This window comes from Dromiciops gliroides, chromosome 3, assembly GCF_019393635.1.
Source record: "Dromiciops gliroides isolate mDroGli1 chromosome 3, mDroGli1.pri, whole genome shotgun sequence".
Classification (NCBI taxonomy): Eukaryota; Metazoa; Chordata; class Mammalia; order Microbiotheria; family Microbiotheriidae; genus Dromiciops; species Dromiciops gliroides.
In genome coordinates this window covers 353,041,491-353,060,538 of record NC_057863.1, presented here as the reverse complement: position 1 = coordinate 353,060,538, position 19,048 = coordinate 353,041,491, and the positions used below count along the sequence as shown (strand labels likewise).

General features: G+C 38.9%; 2 protein-coding genes across 2 annotated transcripts in view; both read left to right on the top strand.

The window, feature by feature from the left end:
- Positions 1-1,095, top strand: LOC122745731 (U2 small nuclear ribonucleoprotein B''). Its single transcript, XM_043991151.1, has one exon. The coding sequence runs from the start codon at positions 99-101 to the stop codon at positions 774-776; it is 678 nt and encodes a 225-aa protein (XP_043847086.1). The 5' UTR covers positions 1-98; the 3' UTR covers positions 777-1,095.
- A 7,228-nt stretch (positions 1,096-8,323) lies between these two features.
- Positions 8,324-19,048, top strand: part of CRTAM (cytotoxic and regulatory T cell molecule) — a 38,685-nt gene continuing 27,960 nt past the window's right edge. Inside the window, exon 1 of the mRNA XM_043993531.1 lies at positions 8,324-8,372. Within this exon, the coding sequence (XP_043849466.1) occupies positions 8,324-8,372 (49 nt within the window). The remainder of the gene's footprint in view (positions 8,373-19,048) is intronic.

Genomic DNA, 19,048 nt, shown 5'->3' with positions numbered 1-19,048 from the left:
AAAAAAGCCACTGCAGCTCTTCCGGTGTTTCGGCGCGGAGTGAGCACTGCGAGAGGCAACCGAAGCCTATAAGGCTTCACTGAAATTTAATCCAAAACATGGATATCAGACCAAATCATACAATTTATATAAACAATATGAATGATAAAATAAAAAAAGAAGAACTGAAGAGATCGTTGTACGCACTCTTTTCTCAGTTTGGCCATGTAGTAGATATTGTGGCTTTAAAGACCATGAAGATGAGAGGGCAAGCATTTGTTATATTTAAAGAACTTGGCTCATCCACAAATGCTTTGAGACAGTTACAAGGCTTTCCATTTTATGGTAAACCAATGCGAATTCAATATGCAAAAACAGACTCAGATGTAATCTCTAAAATGCGGGGCACTTTTGCTGATAAGGAAAAGAAAAAAGAAAAGAAAAAGGCTAAATCTTTGGAGCAAACTGCTAATGCTGCAAACAAAAAGCCTGGTCAGGCCACACCAAATTCAGCTAACACCCAAGGAAATTCAACCCCAAATCCTCAGGTGCCTGACTACCCACCAAATTATATTTTATTCCTAAATAACTTGCCAGAGGAGACTAATGAAATGATGTTATCTATGCTGTTTAATCAGTTTCCTGGTTTCAAAGAAGTGCGGTTGGTACCCGGAAGGCATGACATTGCTTTTGTGGAGTTTGAAAATGATGGCCAGGCTGGCGCTGCCAGAGATGCCTTACAAGGATTTAAGATCACACCGTCCCATGCCATGAAGATTACATATGCCAAGAAATAGCTCTATGGACATTCTTTAAATGATTTGGTTTTATTGATGGCTTCTGTTCTTCGTTTTTTGAATTCTACAATTCAGAAATTTTGAAGAGCTTTCTGAGGGCAGCAGTGAAAGTAGCAAAACATTTTGTGTAAACTTTTTTTTAAGCTGAGATTCTCCAGTGTCCCTTACAAATTTGGAGTACTGCAACGTGCCAGAGACATTTTGTACAATTAAAATTTACTCATATTCAATATGTAATGTTATGCCTTTTGCGGGGGGACCCATTTCTCCCTTTATCTGTTTGTTCTATATTATAATTTTTTCTATGGCCACATTTTAATTGTGTTTTCCTAATCACATTTATTTTGGAATGACCAGTAGAAGCTTTGAAATACTATTAAAGAACTAAAGATGTAAAAAAAAAAAAAAGGCACTGCAGTGTTAGCAGAGCCAGCCCACACTGCTTTGCCTCCTTGACCTGTGGGGGTGTTTCTTTTTTAAAAAAACTTTTTCTGAATCAGCAGCTATGTGAAGCCCAGTACCCTAGTTTAGAAGGCCAGGTGACCACACACTAAATGCCTCAAAAATTTCGTTGTTGTTTCCTGGTAGAGTCATCTGAGGGAATTTCTAGGTTGTGGCATGAGGTATATATTTCTTGACCTGCCTTGGAAAAGGCTAGAAGCTTTTCAAAGCAATTATGAAAGGTCATTAAGAAAGTTTAAAACCCTCTTTTATTCTATACACACACACACACACACACACGTACGTACACACGCAAACAAAATGGCTTCTGCCTAGGGAAAAATCCCTCACCTTTACTGACCCTTAAGCATTTTATTTCCTAGCCAGTCAGCTAATAAGTCTGTCTCTCAGGTGCTGCCTGGTACAGTGGGAGCAATGTTGGATTTGAAGTTAGAAGACCTGGGTTTTAATCCTGGCTCTGGAAATAAATAGTTAACCTACGTTTTATATACATGTAGCACAGACTCTCGGCCTACTCCCTCAACCCCCATTCTAATTGCTTCTGGGGATCCAGGCTGGTACTTCTCCCTCAGGATTCCAGGAAACCTTGAGGGGATGGGGTAATTCCACTCATAATCTTCCTTCGAAGGCTATCAGTTGGTATCAATCAGACAGATTTAACTAGCTTTTAGAAAGTGATATTTCCTAAAGTGCCCTCCCTCTTTAGAACAGTTGGTACAGAACATAATATCCAAAAGTCTGCAGCACACTCTCTTAGAAGTATATAGAGTCCAGGAGAAAGTCAGGTCCAACACGCTTAATTCTGAGGTAACTCACAGCTCCTGGAATCCTTTTGTTGGAGTCTTCAAAAGGTTCCCCTTAGTTATGGTGTAGTATTCTGTTGGCCTTTTTGGAGAGTCCTGAAGTTGCCTTTTCTCAGTAAGTCTAGTTTGTCCTTAGCTCCCAATAAAGAAACTGCCACTAATTTTTCTGGAAATGAAGTCGGAATGCTGAAGTTTTTCAGCCTCCCCCAACTAACTATTACTAGTTTCCAGGGCTTGAGTAAATACATAATCACAAAATCATCTGGACCTTTCAGAATTCACAAGATCTTTTTCTGGTCAAGATGGGGGTAGGGGGTTGGTAGGGAAGAGACAGAGGCACTTTCCTCCTCCCCCATCCCCAAGTCATTCCCTCTCAAGGCCTCGGCTAGAACTGCTTCCACCACTCAATGGAATGATTGGGTTCCAGTCTGGCTTGTTACTTTATAGAAGATCCACAGGACATAATCAGTTCTCCTCAGCCAATAACAATACATCTCCTGTGAAACATCACTTCATTTTCTCCAATAGCTTCCACTCCTTCCAAATTGATTAACGAGGTTGTTCAATGCCTTAGATTAACTTATTCAAAAGAAGTATCTATACCTGGTTGAAGTATCAGAGATAGATACCTGTTTGATAGTTTAATTAAATGGAATGGGTTGAATGATTAAATCAACCTCCACCCTTACTTGCAAAGTCTATTAAACACCTTTCTACTCTGCTTTTTGGGGAGATGCTAGGCATAAGCTAAATCTAAGCTTTAAATGTTTTTTTTCCTGGACTCAGGAGAAGAGGTGTGTAAGGGACCAGAGAGGCAAGAAAAGAAAATCCTAGCTCCTCTCTTTATAGGTCAGGCTCTCATAGGACTGAACCCAACCCATACACTTGGGTTCAAAGCAAGGGGCCTCACGACAAGGAGATAGTGAACACCCCAGCCTCCCTCAGCCCCTACATTGCTATATCTGTTTTTCTAATTGCAAGCTCCTTCTGAAAGAACCAGGAAGCCTGGTGGCATCTGGTGGGTCTTTGGTGCTCCACTCGGGACACTTAGCTAACTATCTTCTCCCTTAGGAAAACCAAGAGGAAAAAAATCCACCACCATAATCCCCCATTATTTTTAAAAGATCAGAATTTATCTTCAACAAGGAAGTTATCCTTAAAGTTTTACAAAATTCAACCCATTTCTCTACACAATGTTCCTCTTCAACTTCTACAACACCAACACACACACATTCACACATACCCTCTACCCCATAGTGTATCCTTAGCAGCCCTAGCCTGCTCCTTTCCCTTGTCAACCACCTAATACAATGAGCTAGCTGCTTGGCCACAAAAACAGAAAGAAGAGAGAGTAGGTGCTACCGCACAAGCCACAGGATCCATGACAGGAACATGCCAGATTAGCAATATTTCCATCTGTGACTTCATTTTTGAGTAGGATGAAGGGCCATGATGCTTTCTCAGGGTCTAACAGTGACCGAATACCACATCTATGGGTGAATAAGATATATCTTTTGTAGTCTGAAGAGCAGCTTCTGAAGAATGAACTCATTCTCTGAGGGAAAAATATATAAACTAAATGTCCCTTTGGTCGTCAAGAAATAGATATGAACAGAGCAAACACATTTTTTTTCCTCTGTACATATATCAAGGACAGTGCATTATTGTACTCCAGTGGGTTGTTGGTTTTTTTTTTTTTACATGTAGACCTATTTTTTTCTGTTCTTTCTCTGAATTGAGAGTTTCCCACAGAAGGCAAATAGAGAAAATGATACCTAGATTCCTCTCCTCTCACAAAAAAAGTAAATATGTTGAAGCTCTTCACCCCCCCTTACAACAAAAAAAACCCTAATTAATTAGTATTCTGGTGAATTTCATCTTATTTCATGATCAAACTAAAGTATATCCAAGTTACAGGCATTGTACCAAAAGCATACTAAACAGATTTTTTTTTTGGTAATGAACAACATTCGATTTGAGTCTTTAACACACAGTTCAACTGTACCACATAAGACTTCCTCATCCCACTCTCTTCCTCCACTCATGTATATTTTGGGGGTTTTCACCAAATAGAGCAAACTACAAAAGCCTGCAATTGCAACAGTGAGTCTTCCTCTTTATGACTCCCTGAATTTAATTAATTCAAACCTTTTCCTAGAGTATTTTCACTGGTTTAAATTGCAAAATCTCAAGTAGTTACTTTCACTTTTATTTCTTAGAGACATAGTCCTTAATGTTCTCATACACTCAATTTAGGTAATGAGTTCAAAATTTGATAAATCACCCAACATCCCCATGGCCAGGCATATCCTACCATAGAACGCCCCATGTGACTTTCTCAGAAACAAGTCTCTTTCTTTTGACCTAAAAGCATAGATTGGTAAACTCTATAGCAGTGCTTCTCACATATTTGGAGAATTATTTTTAAGTTTTTCAGCCTCCCCCAACTAACTGTATTACTAGTTTCCAGGGCTTGAGTAAATACATAATCACAAATGTTAGCATGTATTCAGTAATGCTTTAAAATTTTATTTTAATGTTATTAATTACCACAGCATCTAAAGCCCCTTAAAAGAATAATACATATATTATGATGTACTATTTATTCAGTCTATAGAAGTTTGTTTACCTATTTGCAGCTTCCCACATCAATGACAAACCCCTTACAATAAGTCCATAGCTTCTCCATTCCACCCCTTCCACCACTCTTCTAGGGCAGCTAAGTGGCCCAGTGAATAGAGCACTGGGTCTGCACTCAGAAAGAGCATCAGATTCATACTAGCTGGATGATCCCAGGCAAGTCACTTAACCTCTGTTTGACTCATTTTCCTTATCTGTTAAATGAGGATAATAATAGCACCTACCTCCTGGAGTTATTGAGGGCCAAATGAGATAATGATTTCACAGCACTTAGCATAGCGCCTTGCACCTACTAAGAGCTATATAAACATTAGCTATTATTATTATTCTGCCCACATGCTGGCAACCATTGATTTATAGGGAAAGATGTAGGGAATCAAAGCTCTAGTGTTGGACCAGGAGCCTCAGAGGCCTTCCAGTCCAATCCCCTCATTTTGTGGATGAAGACACTATAATTCAAGGACATTTGATTTCTTGCCCAAGGTCGCAGAGGTAGGAAGCATCAAAGAAAGGATTTGAACCCAACTCTTATGATTTCAGAACCAGTGTGCTTTCCATGGTACTAGGATGCATCTTTGTGAGAAAAAAAAAGTCTGTTCTGGGCAATGTCCTTCCCTGGTAATGAAAAAGGAAAGGTTCTGGTAAATGAGAAAACCGAGATTCATTCTGAAGCATAGTCTTATTGGGGAAGTCAAATTACTGAATTGAAAGTGACTGTAGTATACTTCCAAAGGGAGAACTGATGAACTCTGAATACAAACTGAAGTATAATTTTCTCACTTTCTTTATTTTCCTTGCTTTTTGGTGACATGGATAATATGGAAATATGTTTTGCATGAGACTTCACACATGTAATTGATATCCTATTGCTTTCCTTCTTGGTGGGTGGGTGGTGGGGCTAGCGGGAGGGAGGAATTTAAAATTCAAAAAAATTTTAATCTTAAAAAATATATATTTTTTAAATAGAGAAAGTGATTTTTGGGGATCTTATGAGCGTACATGTGTTGGGGGGAAAAGATTGACTTTAGGAGTCATAAGACTTCACTTCTATTTCCCCCCCTTCCCTCTGTACTGAAATGGTCATGGAAATAAAGACAGTGATGGAAAGGACTTTTTAGAACATCTAGTTCTATCCACCATGGCTTTTATAATGGAGGAGAATGAATCCAGAGAAATTAAGTGATTTATCTAAGGTCAACAGGTGGGAAAGATCAGAGCCAATATTCAAATCCAGGTCCTCTGACATCAATTCCATAATAATTGTAAAATACTTGGCACAGTCCACAAAGTAGGTGCTCAATAAATTCGTGTTTCCTTCTTTCTTTTCCCTATACCACTAACTCAATCTATTCCCTTGGGTACACTACTCAACCTCTCCAGGCCTCAGTTTTTTTCATCCATAAAACTGGCCTTTGCCCTGAAAAGTTGCTGTCTGTGATTCTAGCTAGACTGTCTAAAAATCTAATGAGTTGTCACCAATAAATTAGAAACTTTAGCAAGAGTTTAGACTTTTAAGCATTTATTAAGGAGCATAAGAATTTTGGTGAGGAGAGAGAAAGAGGCCTAGATTTCTTCATCTATCTAAGGGAGCCAGCATCTCCACTCTACTCCACACAAGGTCCCAGAAAAAGAGAGACCCCCCTCGTCCCTTCTTTGTCCCACAAGCCTTCTGTGAAACTGGAAACAACCCATCTACTCACACATAGCTCCAAGCTAATTGGCTGGTAGCTTTGATCGACAGTACCCACGAGTAAACGTCCCTTCCTGACGCCAAGGAACTGACCTTCCAAGCCACATGGCTTGTCCTCAGATGCCTTCTCCTCATGGCGGAGCTTTCCTACAGTATCTCTCCAGCAGGGTGCATCACTCCAATTCTCACAGTCCCTTCCCTAAACTTTCAGAGATTGTTGTTCTAAGAGGATGAGACTGTATGAGAAGTGATGGTGAAATAATGATCCTAGCTCCATAAACCATAAATGATGATTAGTCTTTTACGTCAGGTAAAACAAACAAAACAAAGTAGGTTGGAAAGCCCATCTGTAATTAGAGAATTCTTTGTACATGTCAAAGCTGTATAGGACAGAGATGGAGAATTTTCAAGTGAGAGATCTTCCAGAGGTGATTCCAAAGAGAATTCCAGTGGTGTACTGGTAAATGTTTAACAAGCAGCTATTGTGGGGAGAGGGGGGAAGCAAGGATGTGCCTTGATACATCTTTAAATTTAATCTGCATTATTAGCATTTCCTCTATCATTTTCTCAAGTCTAGACAATCAAAAACCAGAAATCAAGCCTTGATTTGCAACAATTCCTTGGGTGTAAATGCCTATACTGAAATTTTAATAATCCATTCTTGAGAGCCTGTTTGAGCTGGCTCCAGCACATCCCTACCTTGGGCTTTGATTCTGGTTTGGTCATATGACCTTGGGCAAGTTAAAGATCTCTGTACTTCAATCTTTCTGTTCACTGGAGTCTTTAAGTCATTAGGTCCCTAACCACCATCAAGGGTTGTTGCAAGGGCTAAGACACCAGAATTAATGTGGTGTAATGAAAAAAGTATTTGATCTAGAATAAGAAGCCTTGGGTTCAAATCCTATTTTGTTGTTGTCATTTAGTTATGAAAGAAAGAAAACCATTTATGAGGTTTTCTTGGAAAGATACTAGATTAGTTTGCCATTTCCTTCTCTGGGGGACCCCATTTTACAGTTGAGGAAACTAAGACAAACATAGGTTTAGTGACTTGCCCAGGGTCACACAGCTAGTAAGTATCTGAAGGTGGATTTGAACTCAGATCATCCTGACTCTAGGCCCAGCACTCTATCCACTGGGCCACATAGCTGCTCCCCAAATCCTCCCTTTCATACTCTATCACCTTAGGAAAGTCATTCTATTTCTCAGCCTCATATTTCTCATCCATAACATGAGGAGGTTAGTCTAGATGATCTCCAGTGTTCCATATACACTCCAACTTTTAAATATGTTTTGAGATTTAGGAAGTAATGCAATATGACAGTCGATTGTTGTTCACTGTCAATAATAATCATCCAACAGAAGTGAGAAGCAGCAAAAAAGTGGAAAAATCAGGAAGACCTGGGTTCAAATGATGCCTCTGAAATATAATTGGTTTGTGACCATGATGAAGTTACTAAATTTCTCTGTGACCCAGAAAACCCTCAAAGACTATTAGTTACTAAAAAAGTAGCATATATATATATATATATATATGTATGTATGTATCAGTGGAAGGAGTTTCCACACCAGAAGTTCCCTACATTTTTGAAATCTCATGTCTCGACTGAAACACAAAAGAAACATGAGAGTATTACTGACATCCACACACAGTTATTAAAATAATTTTAACTGAATTTATCAGTATTTCACATATACATTGACAAATAATTTTGTAATGACCACATAAGTCACACCTTTCAAAGTAGAGACCACAAGCTCAGTCCTAAAAATGTTCCAATGCAAGGGTGTTTATGGGGGCCACAGCCTAACGAGGAGGCTGTGAGGGGAAACGTAGGACTTGATCCACATGAGGTCATGGTTACTATGCTTCTTTCCCTTAAAAAGAAACCACTCTCCACTCCGTTTTCAGAGCTAAGAGGAAGTTGATAGTGTCACAGACAACTCTTCACACTATGACTTTGTGGACAGTTCTCAGCCTGTTAGCTTGGCTCCCCTTGCAAGGTAAGCAGAGAAGGTTGGAGGAACAAGTTGTCTGTTTACTGTCTAATCAAGTCTTTTGTTTTCCAGCTTGGTAAGTTAATCAGCAATCAACAGTTTTTATGGGAACACCTGTATGAGGACATCTCAGAAGTGGGAGAATTTTGGTCTTGGATATGCTAAATCTTTATTAATCCTCTATGATTCATACAACCTTCAGACTTGTTTTTGAAGTATACTGTTGCATAATTTAATTTGCCAACAAAAATAATTTCTAAGGACTCTCTAAAGATAAATTATATTGTTTGCCCTATTCACATAAAGTCATACAGATGGACTAAGCATCAGTCAGGCAATAAGCATTTATTAAGTGCCTACTATGTGTCAGGCACTGTGCTAAGTGTTAGGGGGTAAACAGGTCAAAAGACAAGTCTCTGTTCTCAAAGAGCTCATAATCTAGTGGGGAAGATAATACGCAAACAAGTGTACACAGATATACACAGGCTAAATAAGAAATAATCTACAGAGGTAAGGCACTAAAAGTAAAAGGGAATAGGAAATGTGGGGTTTTAGCTGTGACTTGAAGAAAGTCAGAGAAGCCAGGAAATAGAGTGTCTTGTTTGGGGAATAACCAGAAGGCCAATGTCACTGGATCAAAGAATATGGATAAGTGTAAGGAGGAAGAAGGCTGGAAAGGTTAAGGTGGGGGTAAAGAGGAGTAGGTTAGAAGGGGCTTTGAACTCCAAACAGAGCATTTGACATGTAATGCAGGAAGTGATAGGGAGCCACTGGAATTTATTGAGGGGGTTTGGGGGAAGAGTGACATGATTGTACCTGCATTTTAGGAAAATCACTTTGGTGGCTGAATGGAGGATGAAGTGGAGTGGGGAGAGACTTGTGGTGTGCAGACCCACCAGCAGGATATTGCAATCTTTTTGGCATGAGGTGTTAACTGTCTGCACCAGAGTAGTGGCAGAATTAGAGGTAAAAAAGAAGCATATACAAGAGATGTTATAAAGATATATTTTTTTAAGTGAGGCAATTGGGGTTAAGTGACTTGCCCAGGGTCACACAGCTAGTAAGTGTCAAGTGTCTGAGGCCAGATTTGAACTCAGGTCCTCCTGAATCCAGGGCCGGTGCTCTATGCACTGTGCCACCTAGCTGCTCCACAAAGATAAAATTGACAAGCTTTAGCAACAGATTAAATATAGTGGGTGAGAGAGAATGAAGAGTCAAGGATGGCACCAAGGTTACCAGCCTGAGTGACTGGGAGGATAGTGGTGCCCTCAACAATAAAAAGAGCAGTTTAAAAGTGGGTAGGGTTTAGAAAGAAAGAGAATGAGTTCACTTTGGGACATGTTTAGTTTAAGATGTCTACAGGACATCCAGTTCAAGATGTCTAATAGGCACTTAGAGATATGAGACTGGAGGTCAGCAGAGAGATTGGGACTAAATAAATAGATCTCAGAGCCATTAGCATAAAGCCTTAAATTCTTTTAGCCTAAGTACAAATATTTAACGGAAATGATGGTATAGGGAACTGAAACTTTACATTTATTTTATAGAATCAATTTTTTCTTTTTTAAACTTCTCTCTGCTTTCATATTTTATCTTTGTGGTGAATTACCACAAGCATTTATGAGGTCTGTTTTGTTTTGTTTAGAATAACTATCTTAGGAGCAGCTAGATGGTGCAGTGGTAAAGCACCAGCCCTGGATTCAGGAGTACCTGAGTTCAAATCCGGCCTCAGACACTTGACACTTACTAGCTGTGTGACCCTGGGCAAGTCACTTAACCCCCATTGCCTCACCAAAAAAAAAAAAAATAACTATCTTTCAGGAATAGGGTGATTTTAATGCTCAAAGGTGAAGAGATGGACTAATTGAACTGTCGAGATCTTTTCCAGTCATGATGTTATGATTCTCTACTGACAACAGAGTCTTAACTAAGTATCCCCAGTACCCATCCCAATTCCTGGCATATATCAAGTTTAATAAATTTTCAATTGATCAATTGAGGCAAATAGTTGGCAAAGTGGATAGAGTGCTAGACCTGCCCAATTCCTAGAATATAACAAGTTTAATAAATTCTTGATTTATTGATTGAGGGAAATAGGTGGAAAAATGTAGAGTGCTAGACCTGAAGTTAAGAAAGCCTGAGTTCAAATCCTGCCTCAGATTCCAGCTATTATGTGACTCTGGGCTTTTTTCTGCCTTGGTTTCCTCATCTGTAAAATAAGATAATAACAATACCTATATCCCACAGTTGCTGTGAAGATCAAATGAGATAATATCTATAAAATGCTTTTCAAACCTTAAAGTACTATATAAATGCTATCTATTGTTAGAGCTACAATTGTTTCACTTGTCAAAACAGAATTGTGAAAGTACCCTAATAGGTTAATTTTCAAAGTGTTCTTCTTCATTTGGATATGAACCCTACCATATAAAGACCCTACTAAACCACTGTAGAATATTCTTACTCTGCTCTGGAATTTGCTATTTCCCATTCAATATCGGTGGGCTATTCAAGCAAAGGAATAGAGCGTATGATCCATGCTTACTCTACTGTACTGATTTATAAACAGTGAGAATTACCTCTTCCAACTCTAGAATTCTTTGAAAATGTTAAATAGACACATTAGCAACTATACTGGTTGTTTGCAGGGGACAGGTGTAGCCTGTGACTTTGCTTCATGGCTAAGAAGCTTTTGCTCAGAGCCATCCAAAAGCTGTGTCATATGATGCTGAAGGGGTCAGTACCAATTAGTTCCACCATGGCTTTCATTTCCCTATGTCAGGCTGTTATTTTTTTAATATTTTTTTCATTTTCAGTTCCATGTTGTCTCTCTCCCTCCTAACCCCACATTAGAGAAGGCCAACATATTTTATATATATATAATATGTTAGTGTATATACACATACATGTATACATGTGTATATATATATATATATGGAATCATACAATACATACTTCCTTATATCAGTTCTTTTTCTGGAGATGGATAACATTTTTCTTTATAAGTCCTTCGTATTGATTTGAGTATTCATATTATTCAGAATAGTTTACTCATTCACAGTTACTCTTTGAACAATATTGTTGTTACTGTATACAACATTCTCTTGGTTTGGCTCATTTCACTCTGCATGTCAAGATGTTCTAAGGCCACAGTAATGACATACCCAGCCAATTCACTATCTGACCAATATATACCATTGGTCACAGAGGAAATAAAAATAATGTGAATAAATTTTGTTATGAGGTTGAAATCTAGCACTATTATTGAAAAAAATAATTCTAAATCACGCTATATTGATGAGAAGTCATCTACTTAAAGGGAAGATAGCACAGCCTTTCTTTTATATTTATATATATATATATATATATATATATATATATTCTCTCTATGTCCTAGGGATCTATAACAGACTGATCAGTAGATTTAGGGTTAGAGTCAGAAACAGGAAGAATTCAGTTCAATTCAGCCAACATCTATTAAGCACCTGCTATATGTAAGGCATTGCCCTCCACATTGGAGGTAGTAATACCACAGATGTGGATAAAACAAAAAAACACTAAGGGAAAACTTGAAATCTAGCTTCCAGAGTGCCTGAGGTGGAAGGTAATAGTAAAGAGAATGTTGGGGTCACAAAAAATTTGGCAGTAAATGTTTTGTTTGTATACCTATATAGCTGGGGTTGCATAAAAACTTCTCAGGCAAAGAGGGCTCCCGAGTGGAAAAAGTTTAAGAAGCCCTGAATTACATCATGCTTATTTTAATCTACTTACATGCTTCTTAAATGAACAAATACCACATAAAGCTACACACACTGTTGGTTAATATTCCCTTCCTTTCTCAGGCCATTTTACAAAAGGGAAAACTGTAGACAAAATTCGTCAAGACTTTTAATATCAGGTACAGGAACTTAGCAGGTAGGTGGTACAGTGGAGAGAGTGCTCGTTCTGGAGTCAGGAAGAGCTGAGTTCAAATGTGACCTCAGACACTTACTAGCTGTGTGACTCTGGGCAAGTCAGTTAACCTCTATTTGCCTTAATCTACTAGAGAAGGAAATGGCAAACCACTCCAGTATCATGCCAAGAAAACCCCATGGATGGTATGGTCTATGGGGTCATGAACAGTTGGATATGACTGAACAACAAGAAGAATTCAAGGAAAAATTTGCTGTTTGTACTTCTCTAATACACTTGTCACCTATACTTATTTTATACAATGAGATGCAGTGAGATGTTGCTAGTGTAGAGTCAGTATTGGAACCAAGAATACTTGGGTTCACATACCACCTCAGACATACTGGCTGTATGATCCTAGGGACTAAGTCATTTCTTTTCAGTACCCTCAGAAATATCAAACTTGCTCCCACAAAACTCCCTAGTGGCAGAACCAGATTAAAATGTAATTAGGAATTTAAAAAAAAATAAATAAAAATACAATATGTTGTGGTTCAGTTGTCTTTGATTCTTCATGACCCCATTTGGGGTTTTCTTGCAAGAGGTGGTGGAGTGGTTTGCCATTTCCTTCTCTAGCTCATCTTTATAGATGAGAAAACTGAGGCAAACAGGGTGAGGTGATTTGCCCAGAATCATACAACCAGAAATTGTCTGGGGACAGATTTTAATTCAGATCTTCCTGACTTCAGGCCCAGCACTCTATCCTCTGAGCCATCTAGCTGCCTCCTAGGCAAACAGAAGTTAATTGACTTGTCCAAGGTCACACAGCTAGTAAGTGTCTGAGGGCAGATTTGAAGAAGATGAGCCTTCCTTACTTCAGGCTTGGTGCTCTTTCTACTGTGCCACCTACCTACCCTAAAATACAACACAGATATTGTTAATGCGTGGTTTCCTAAGTCAATATGCAACCCTTGGGGATCCTTATCTATTTGCTTATAAACCACTAATCTATGCAACTCTCTAAGACTATAAGCTTCAAAGAAAGTAATGACCTGCATTGGTAGAGGGATTTTCCTCATATGGGAGTTCAATGTATCAGTAAGATTACAGGTCCTGTAACTACTGCTATTTGTATCATTAGATTTATTTGTATGTCTTTCCCTGCTACTAGTCTGTAAACTCCAAGAAGGCAGAGACCATATTTTGTCTAAACTTTGTATCTTCCCTAGAACCTAAAATAGTGCTCAAGCCCCAGTAGGTTGTTCAGCCATTTCAGCCATGTCTGACTCTTCATAACCTCATTTGGGGTTTTCTTGGCAAAGATACTAGAGTGGTTTGCCATTTCCTTCTCCAGCTCATTTTACAGAAGAGAAATCTGAGGCAAACAGGGTTAAGTGACTTGCCCAGGGTCATACAGGTAATAAGCATCTGAGGCTAGATTTCAACTTAGGTCTTCCTGACTCCAATCCTGTACCACCTTGCTGCCCTATCTCATAAATACTTAATCAATATTTGCTGAATTTGGGAAGGAACGTAGAACATATTCTCATTCTAGATTTAGACTGAGGTTTTCCAGTGTTCTAGTCTGTCACTGACATTCTGTATGACCCTTGGCAAGTCACTTTCTATCTGTGTGACTCAGTTTTCTTATCTGTAAAAATCAGGGCTAAGATACCTCTCCATTACCATCCTTATAAGGAAGTTCTGAAAATGAATGGACTTAAGCAATCAACCAACCAAGAAGGATTCAGCTAATCCCCCAGGCCTGTGTTGGGTGCTGCAGAATGGGTCCGTGAAAGAACTCTATGGTGCAGTCCTTGCCTCCAGAGAGTTTATAATCTGGCTGATGAGCAAGATTAATGTCCAAGAAACAATGAGAGGCAGGTAGCAGAGAAAGCGATACTGGACAATATTGAAATAGCCCAGGCAACCTTCTAAGACTATAAACCCTAAGGAGTTGCTGACCTGGATGAATAAAGGGGTTTTTCTCACCAAACCAGATTGTATACAGTTAAATGCTAAGTTATGTGATATTGACTAAAAAAGGGAGCAGGGTTGACTCTAGGAAAAATTGTGAAGTAAATTATGTTTCTTTTATTCTAATTCTCAAAACCAAAGTGTCCTGGTATACCCTTCATGCTTTCTTCAATCCAAATTCTCTGTCAGTGGTCTATTGTTGGAAGTAGGTAAGTGGTTTTATCAGGATGGGAGATAATAATAGTGCTTACCTCCCAGGCCTATTATGAGGACCCAATAAGACAATATTTGTAAAGTATTTTGCAAACCTTAAAGTGCTATGTAGATACTAGCTCTTATCATTAGTAGTATGTTACCCCTCCTGGGGATGCTTGCATTTTGAAAAAAGATGGTTCTTTCACTCAATGGAAAGAATTCAGTAAAGAAATTTTAAGTATTACCAATGGGGCTCTGGAAAAGGTATTTGGTGGAGCCTTTATAATATACACCTTAATTTACATCAGCTATATCATCTCAAATGAGATCTTCGTAAAGTATTTAGTACAGTGTGTGGCATATAGGAAGTGCTATATAAGTACTATTTGTTGTTGTTGTTGTTATTAAATCACATTGGGAGATACTTTTAAAGTTGACTCTGATTACAGGAATTCAGAGAAAAAAAGAGATAAGGGTGAGAACTGTATAAGGGTATAGAACTGTAGATTAAAGAATAAAAAGGATTGAACTAAGCAGAAAGGAGTGAGGGACTCCCAGGCATAGGGGATAGTAGCACAAGCAAAGGAGTTGAGGCAGGAATAAGTATGGTGAATTCCAAGGACAATAAGGAATCGAGTTTGGTTAGATCCCCGAATAGGTTTTGGAGAGGAAAGATGTGATTGGATTATGAGGATGAGCCTCATTATTGAAGTTCTTGAATGCTACACTAAGGGGTTTGGACCTAAGAAATTCTAGGTTTCCAGGGAGAGGTGCTGGGGGGTCGGGGAGGAATCCACAGGATGAAAATGGTCTTTGGAGATGCAAGGAGCAGGAAGACCTAGGAAATTCTTGCAATGACACAGGAATGAGTTAATGAGCACCTTGTCTGCAAAATGGAGATAGTAATAATTGGTTGTCTACCAACCTCACAGGATTGTCGTGTAGTAGCTACATTAAAACACTATATAAAATTGAGTTATTTTTATTAAGGGGCATGTAGGGAGCACAACAGATAGAGCACTGCATTGGGAATTAGGACTTATTTTTCTGAGTCCAAATCTGGCCTCAGACACTAACTGTGTGACCCTGGACAAATCACTTAACCTTATTTGCCTCAGTTTTCTCATCTGTAAAATGAGCTGGAGACAGAAATGGCAAACCACTGCAGTATCTTTGCCAAAAAAAAACCCAAATGGGGTCACAAAGAGTTGGACACAACTGAACAACAACAACAACAACAACAACAAAAACATTTTTATTAAATGATCAGTCTCTATTTTTTTTTTATCCTGACCTGTGATTTCATAGGTGTCAAGAATTCCTGTTAGGGAAACATTCTCCATCTGTGCAGCCCAGCCCCTCATAGTTGTAGAGAGTTGCCTGGGGCACTAATTTAGGTTGCTTGCACTACTGGGTCAATCAGCTTTTGTGTATCAAAGGCAGGACTCAAAATTTGAACCTCTGTGGTGCCTCTTGTAAATTTTGAGAATTGAATAAGTTTGAGAATCTTTACAGTGGAAGTTGAAATAGTTCTGTCATTCAGTGTCCTTTGAACATTTCAGAACCTATTAAACAGAACAACTAAAAACTATAGAAATACACATGAAATATATAATCTTATTGTCAGCTTTTATCTTTTGGTGATAACTTGAGATCGAATGATTTAAGGGACATTATGGGCTAATTTAATCCCTCTGGGCCACCATTTCCTCATCCATAAAATCATGGTGTGTACTCTGATGTCATCTAAGCTTTGGTGTTCTATGATTCTGTGGACTAAGTAAGGTGCAGGCAGCAAAAATAGGAAAAAGCAAAAGTAAAGTATATTTTTTTATATTTTTTTTTGCAGGGCAATGAGGGTTAAGTGACTTGCCCAGGGTCACACAGCTAGTTAAGTGTCAAGTGTCTGAGGCTGGATTTGAACTCATGGTCCTCCTGAATCCAAGACCAGTGCTTTATCCACTGCACCACCTGGCTGCCCCCAGTAAAGTATATTTTTAAGGATGATCCAGTCAAATTTAGTAATTGCTCAATAGAAAAGATCATATAAAAATGATAGAAACAGTTAATCTGAAAAAAGAAGATAGTTTTCTTATGGAGATCATAGATCTTTCAGAAGACCTTCATATACTCTGAATGTATGTAGTGTGGCTAGGTGGTGCAGTAGATAGAGCACCAAGCCTAGAGCCAGGAAAATTCCTCTTTCTAAGTTCAAATCTGGCTTCAGATACTTTCTAGCTGTGTGACCCTAGACAAGTCACTTAACCCTGTTTGCCTCAGTTTCCTCATCTGTAAAATGAGCTGGAGAAGGAAATGGCAAACCAATCCAGTATCTTTGCCAAGGAAACCCCAGATAGGGTCATGAAGAGTCAAACATGACTGAAACTACTGAACAACAACAACAACACTTTGTTTGTTGTTTTTTTTAATTATTTATTTTAATTATTTTTCCAATTACATGTAAAACAGTAACACTTTGTATGTGCCAAGATATTACAAAGATATTTATGTTTTCTGCCCCCATTAGAATATATTCTCCTTGAGTGTTTAGCACAGTGCTTTAATAAGTTTAATAAGTTTAGCATAGTACTGTAATAGCAGGTGCTTATTAAATAATAGTTGATTAAACGATGAGAACAGGGACTGGAAGGATTGGGGGAGGAAGGAAAGGAGTTGCCTTTCTTTGTATCCCCAGCCTTAGCAACAGTGCCTAGCAGTTAATAAATACTTGTTGACTTATGTGAGGAGTAGACTCCATTAAATTCTACAAACATTTGTTAAATATCTACTACTGGGGCACCTAGGTGGCACAGTGGATAGAGCACCAGCCCTGGAGTCAGGAGTACCTGAGTTCAAATCCAGCCTCATACACTTAACACTTACTAGCTATGTGACCCTGGGCAAGTCACTTAACACCCAATTGCCTCACTAAAAAAACAAAAAATAAATATCTACACTATATGCAAAGCTATATGGATTCAAAAATAAAACCAGAATATTCTTTCATTCAGCAAGCATTTATTAAGCACCTACTATGTGCTGGGCACTGAGAATACAAAAACAAAATAATCCCTTTCCTCAAGGAATTTACATTCTGGTGGGCTTGGGGTGGGGTGCAGGGGGAACAATGTGCACATAGAAAATAAAAGACACAAAATATATTAAAATTAACTAGGGGCACTAGGAACCAGGGGGAGGGATGGGGAATCAGGATAGGCTTCCTGTAGGAAGCTAGGAGATTCAGCAAAGTGGAGGTGAGGAAGGAGTGCATTTCAGAGATAGGTAACAACAGCCTGTGCAAATACACAGAGATAGCAGATCATACAGGCCACTAGTCTCTACTCCCAAGGAGCTCATAGTTGATTTGAGAGAGTACAGAGAAAGAAGAATAGAGGACCAAGGACAGAGGTATGGGAAAAATGACAAGGAAACAGGAGAAGCTGGAAGAACCAGTGAGAGAGAGAGAGAGAGAGGGAGAGAGAGAAAGAGAGAGAGAGAGAGAGAGAGAGAGAGAGAGAGAGAGAGAGAGAGAGAGAGAGAGAAAGAGAGAGAGAGAATAGAAAGGTCAAAGGAAAACCAAGTTAATACACTGTCACTAAATCCAAGGGAAAAGAATGTTTCAAGAAAAACAAAATGGTCAACCAAGTCATAGGCTACGGAGGAGGTTTAAAACATGATGAGAACTGGGAAGAGACTCTTAGATTTAACTAGAAGAAAGTAATGATTAACCTTCAAGAGAAAAGTGTAAGCAAAGTGATTGAAGACAGGAAGTGTGGTTTAATAGTTATAGCACTGCGCCCAGACTCAGAAGTCCAAATCACACCTCTGAAATTTACCAGCTATGTGATCATGGGCAAGTCACAGTATCTCTGACTCGAAGCTTCCGTGTCTATAAACAGGCAATAATGGCGCCGAGATTACTTACCTTATAGGGTTGTGGAGATCAAAGGAAATTGCATATGAAAATCCTGCCTGTACAGTAAATACTATATGGAGAAGAGTGTAATGGAAAACTGGGTTTGGGGTCAGAGGACATGGGTTCAAATTCTGGCTCTGCTATTTCCTACTTCTGTGACCTCAAACACCTCATTTCACTTTTCCTGGCCTTCATGTCACCTGTAAAATGAGGGTGCTAGAATAGATGACCTCTGAAGTCCCTTCCATCTCTAAATCTATGATACGATCAATAATTATTAAGAAGAAAATGGATGCAAGGAAATGTAGGTTTCAGGGGTAGACAATAAAAATTGGGCAACAAAAGGAAAGAAGGAACCAGATAAGCTCCAAGGGGCAGCAAGTTAATCAAAGGTTTTTGTTTTTAAAGATAGAGTAGACATGGATATTTTAAAGTAAAAGAGAAGAAACCAGGGCAGCTAGGTGGCTCAGTGGATAGAGTGCCAGCCCTGGATTCAAATCCGACCTCAGATGCTTAACACTTACTAGCTGTGTGACCCTGGGCAAGTCACTTAACCCCAATTGCCTCACCAAAAGAGAGAGAGAGAGAGAGAGAGAGAGAGAGAGAGAGAGAGAGAGAGAAGAAACCCAGAGAGAAGAGTATAAACTGAAGCTATTTGAAAGGAATGAACTAACTGAGATGCAGATCATTGGTGAAATGTGAA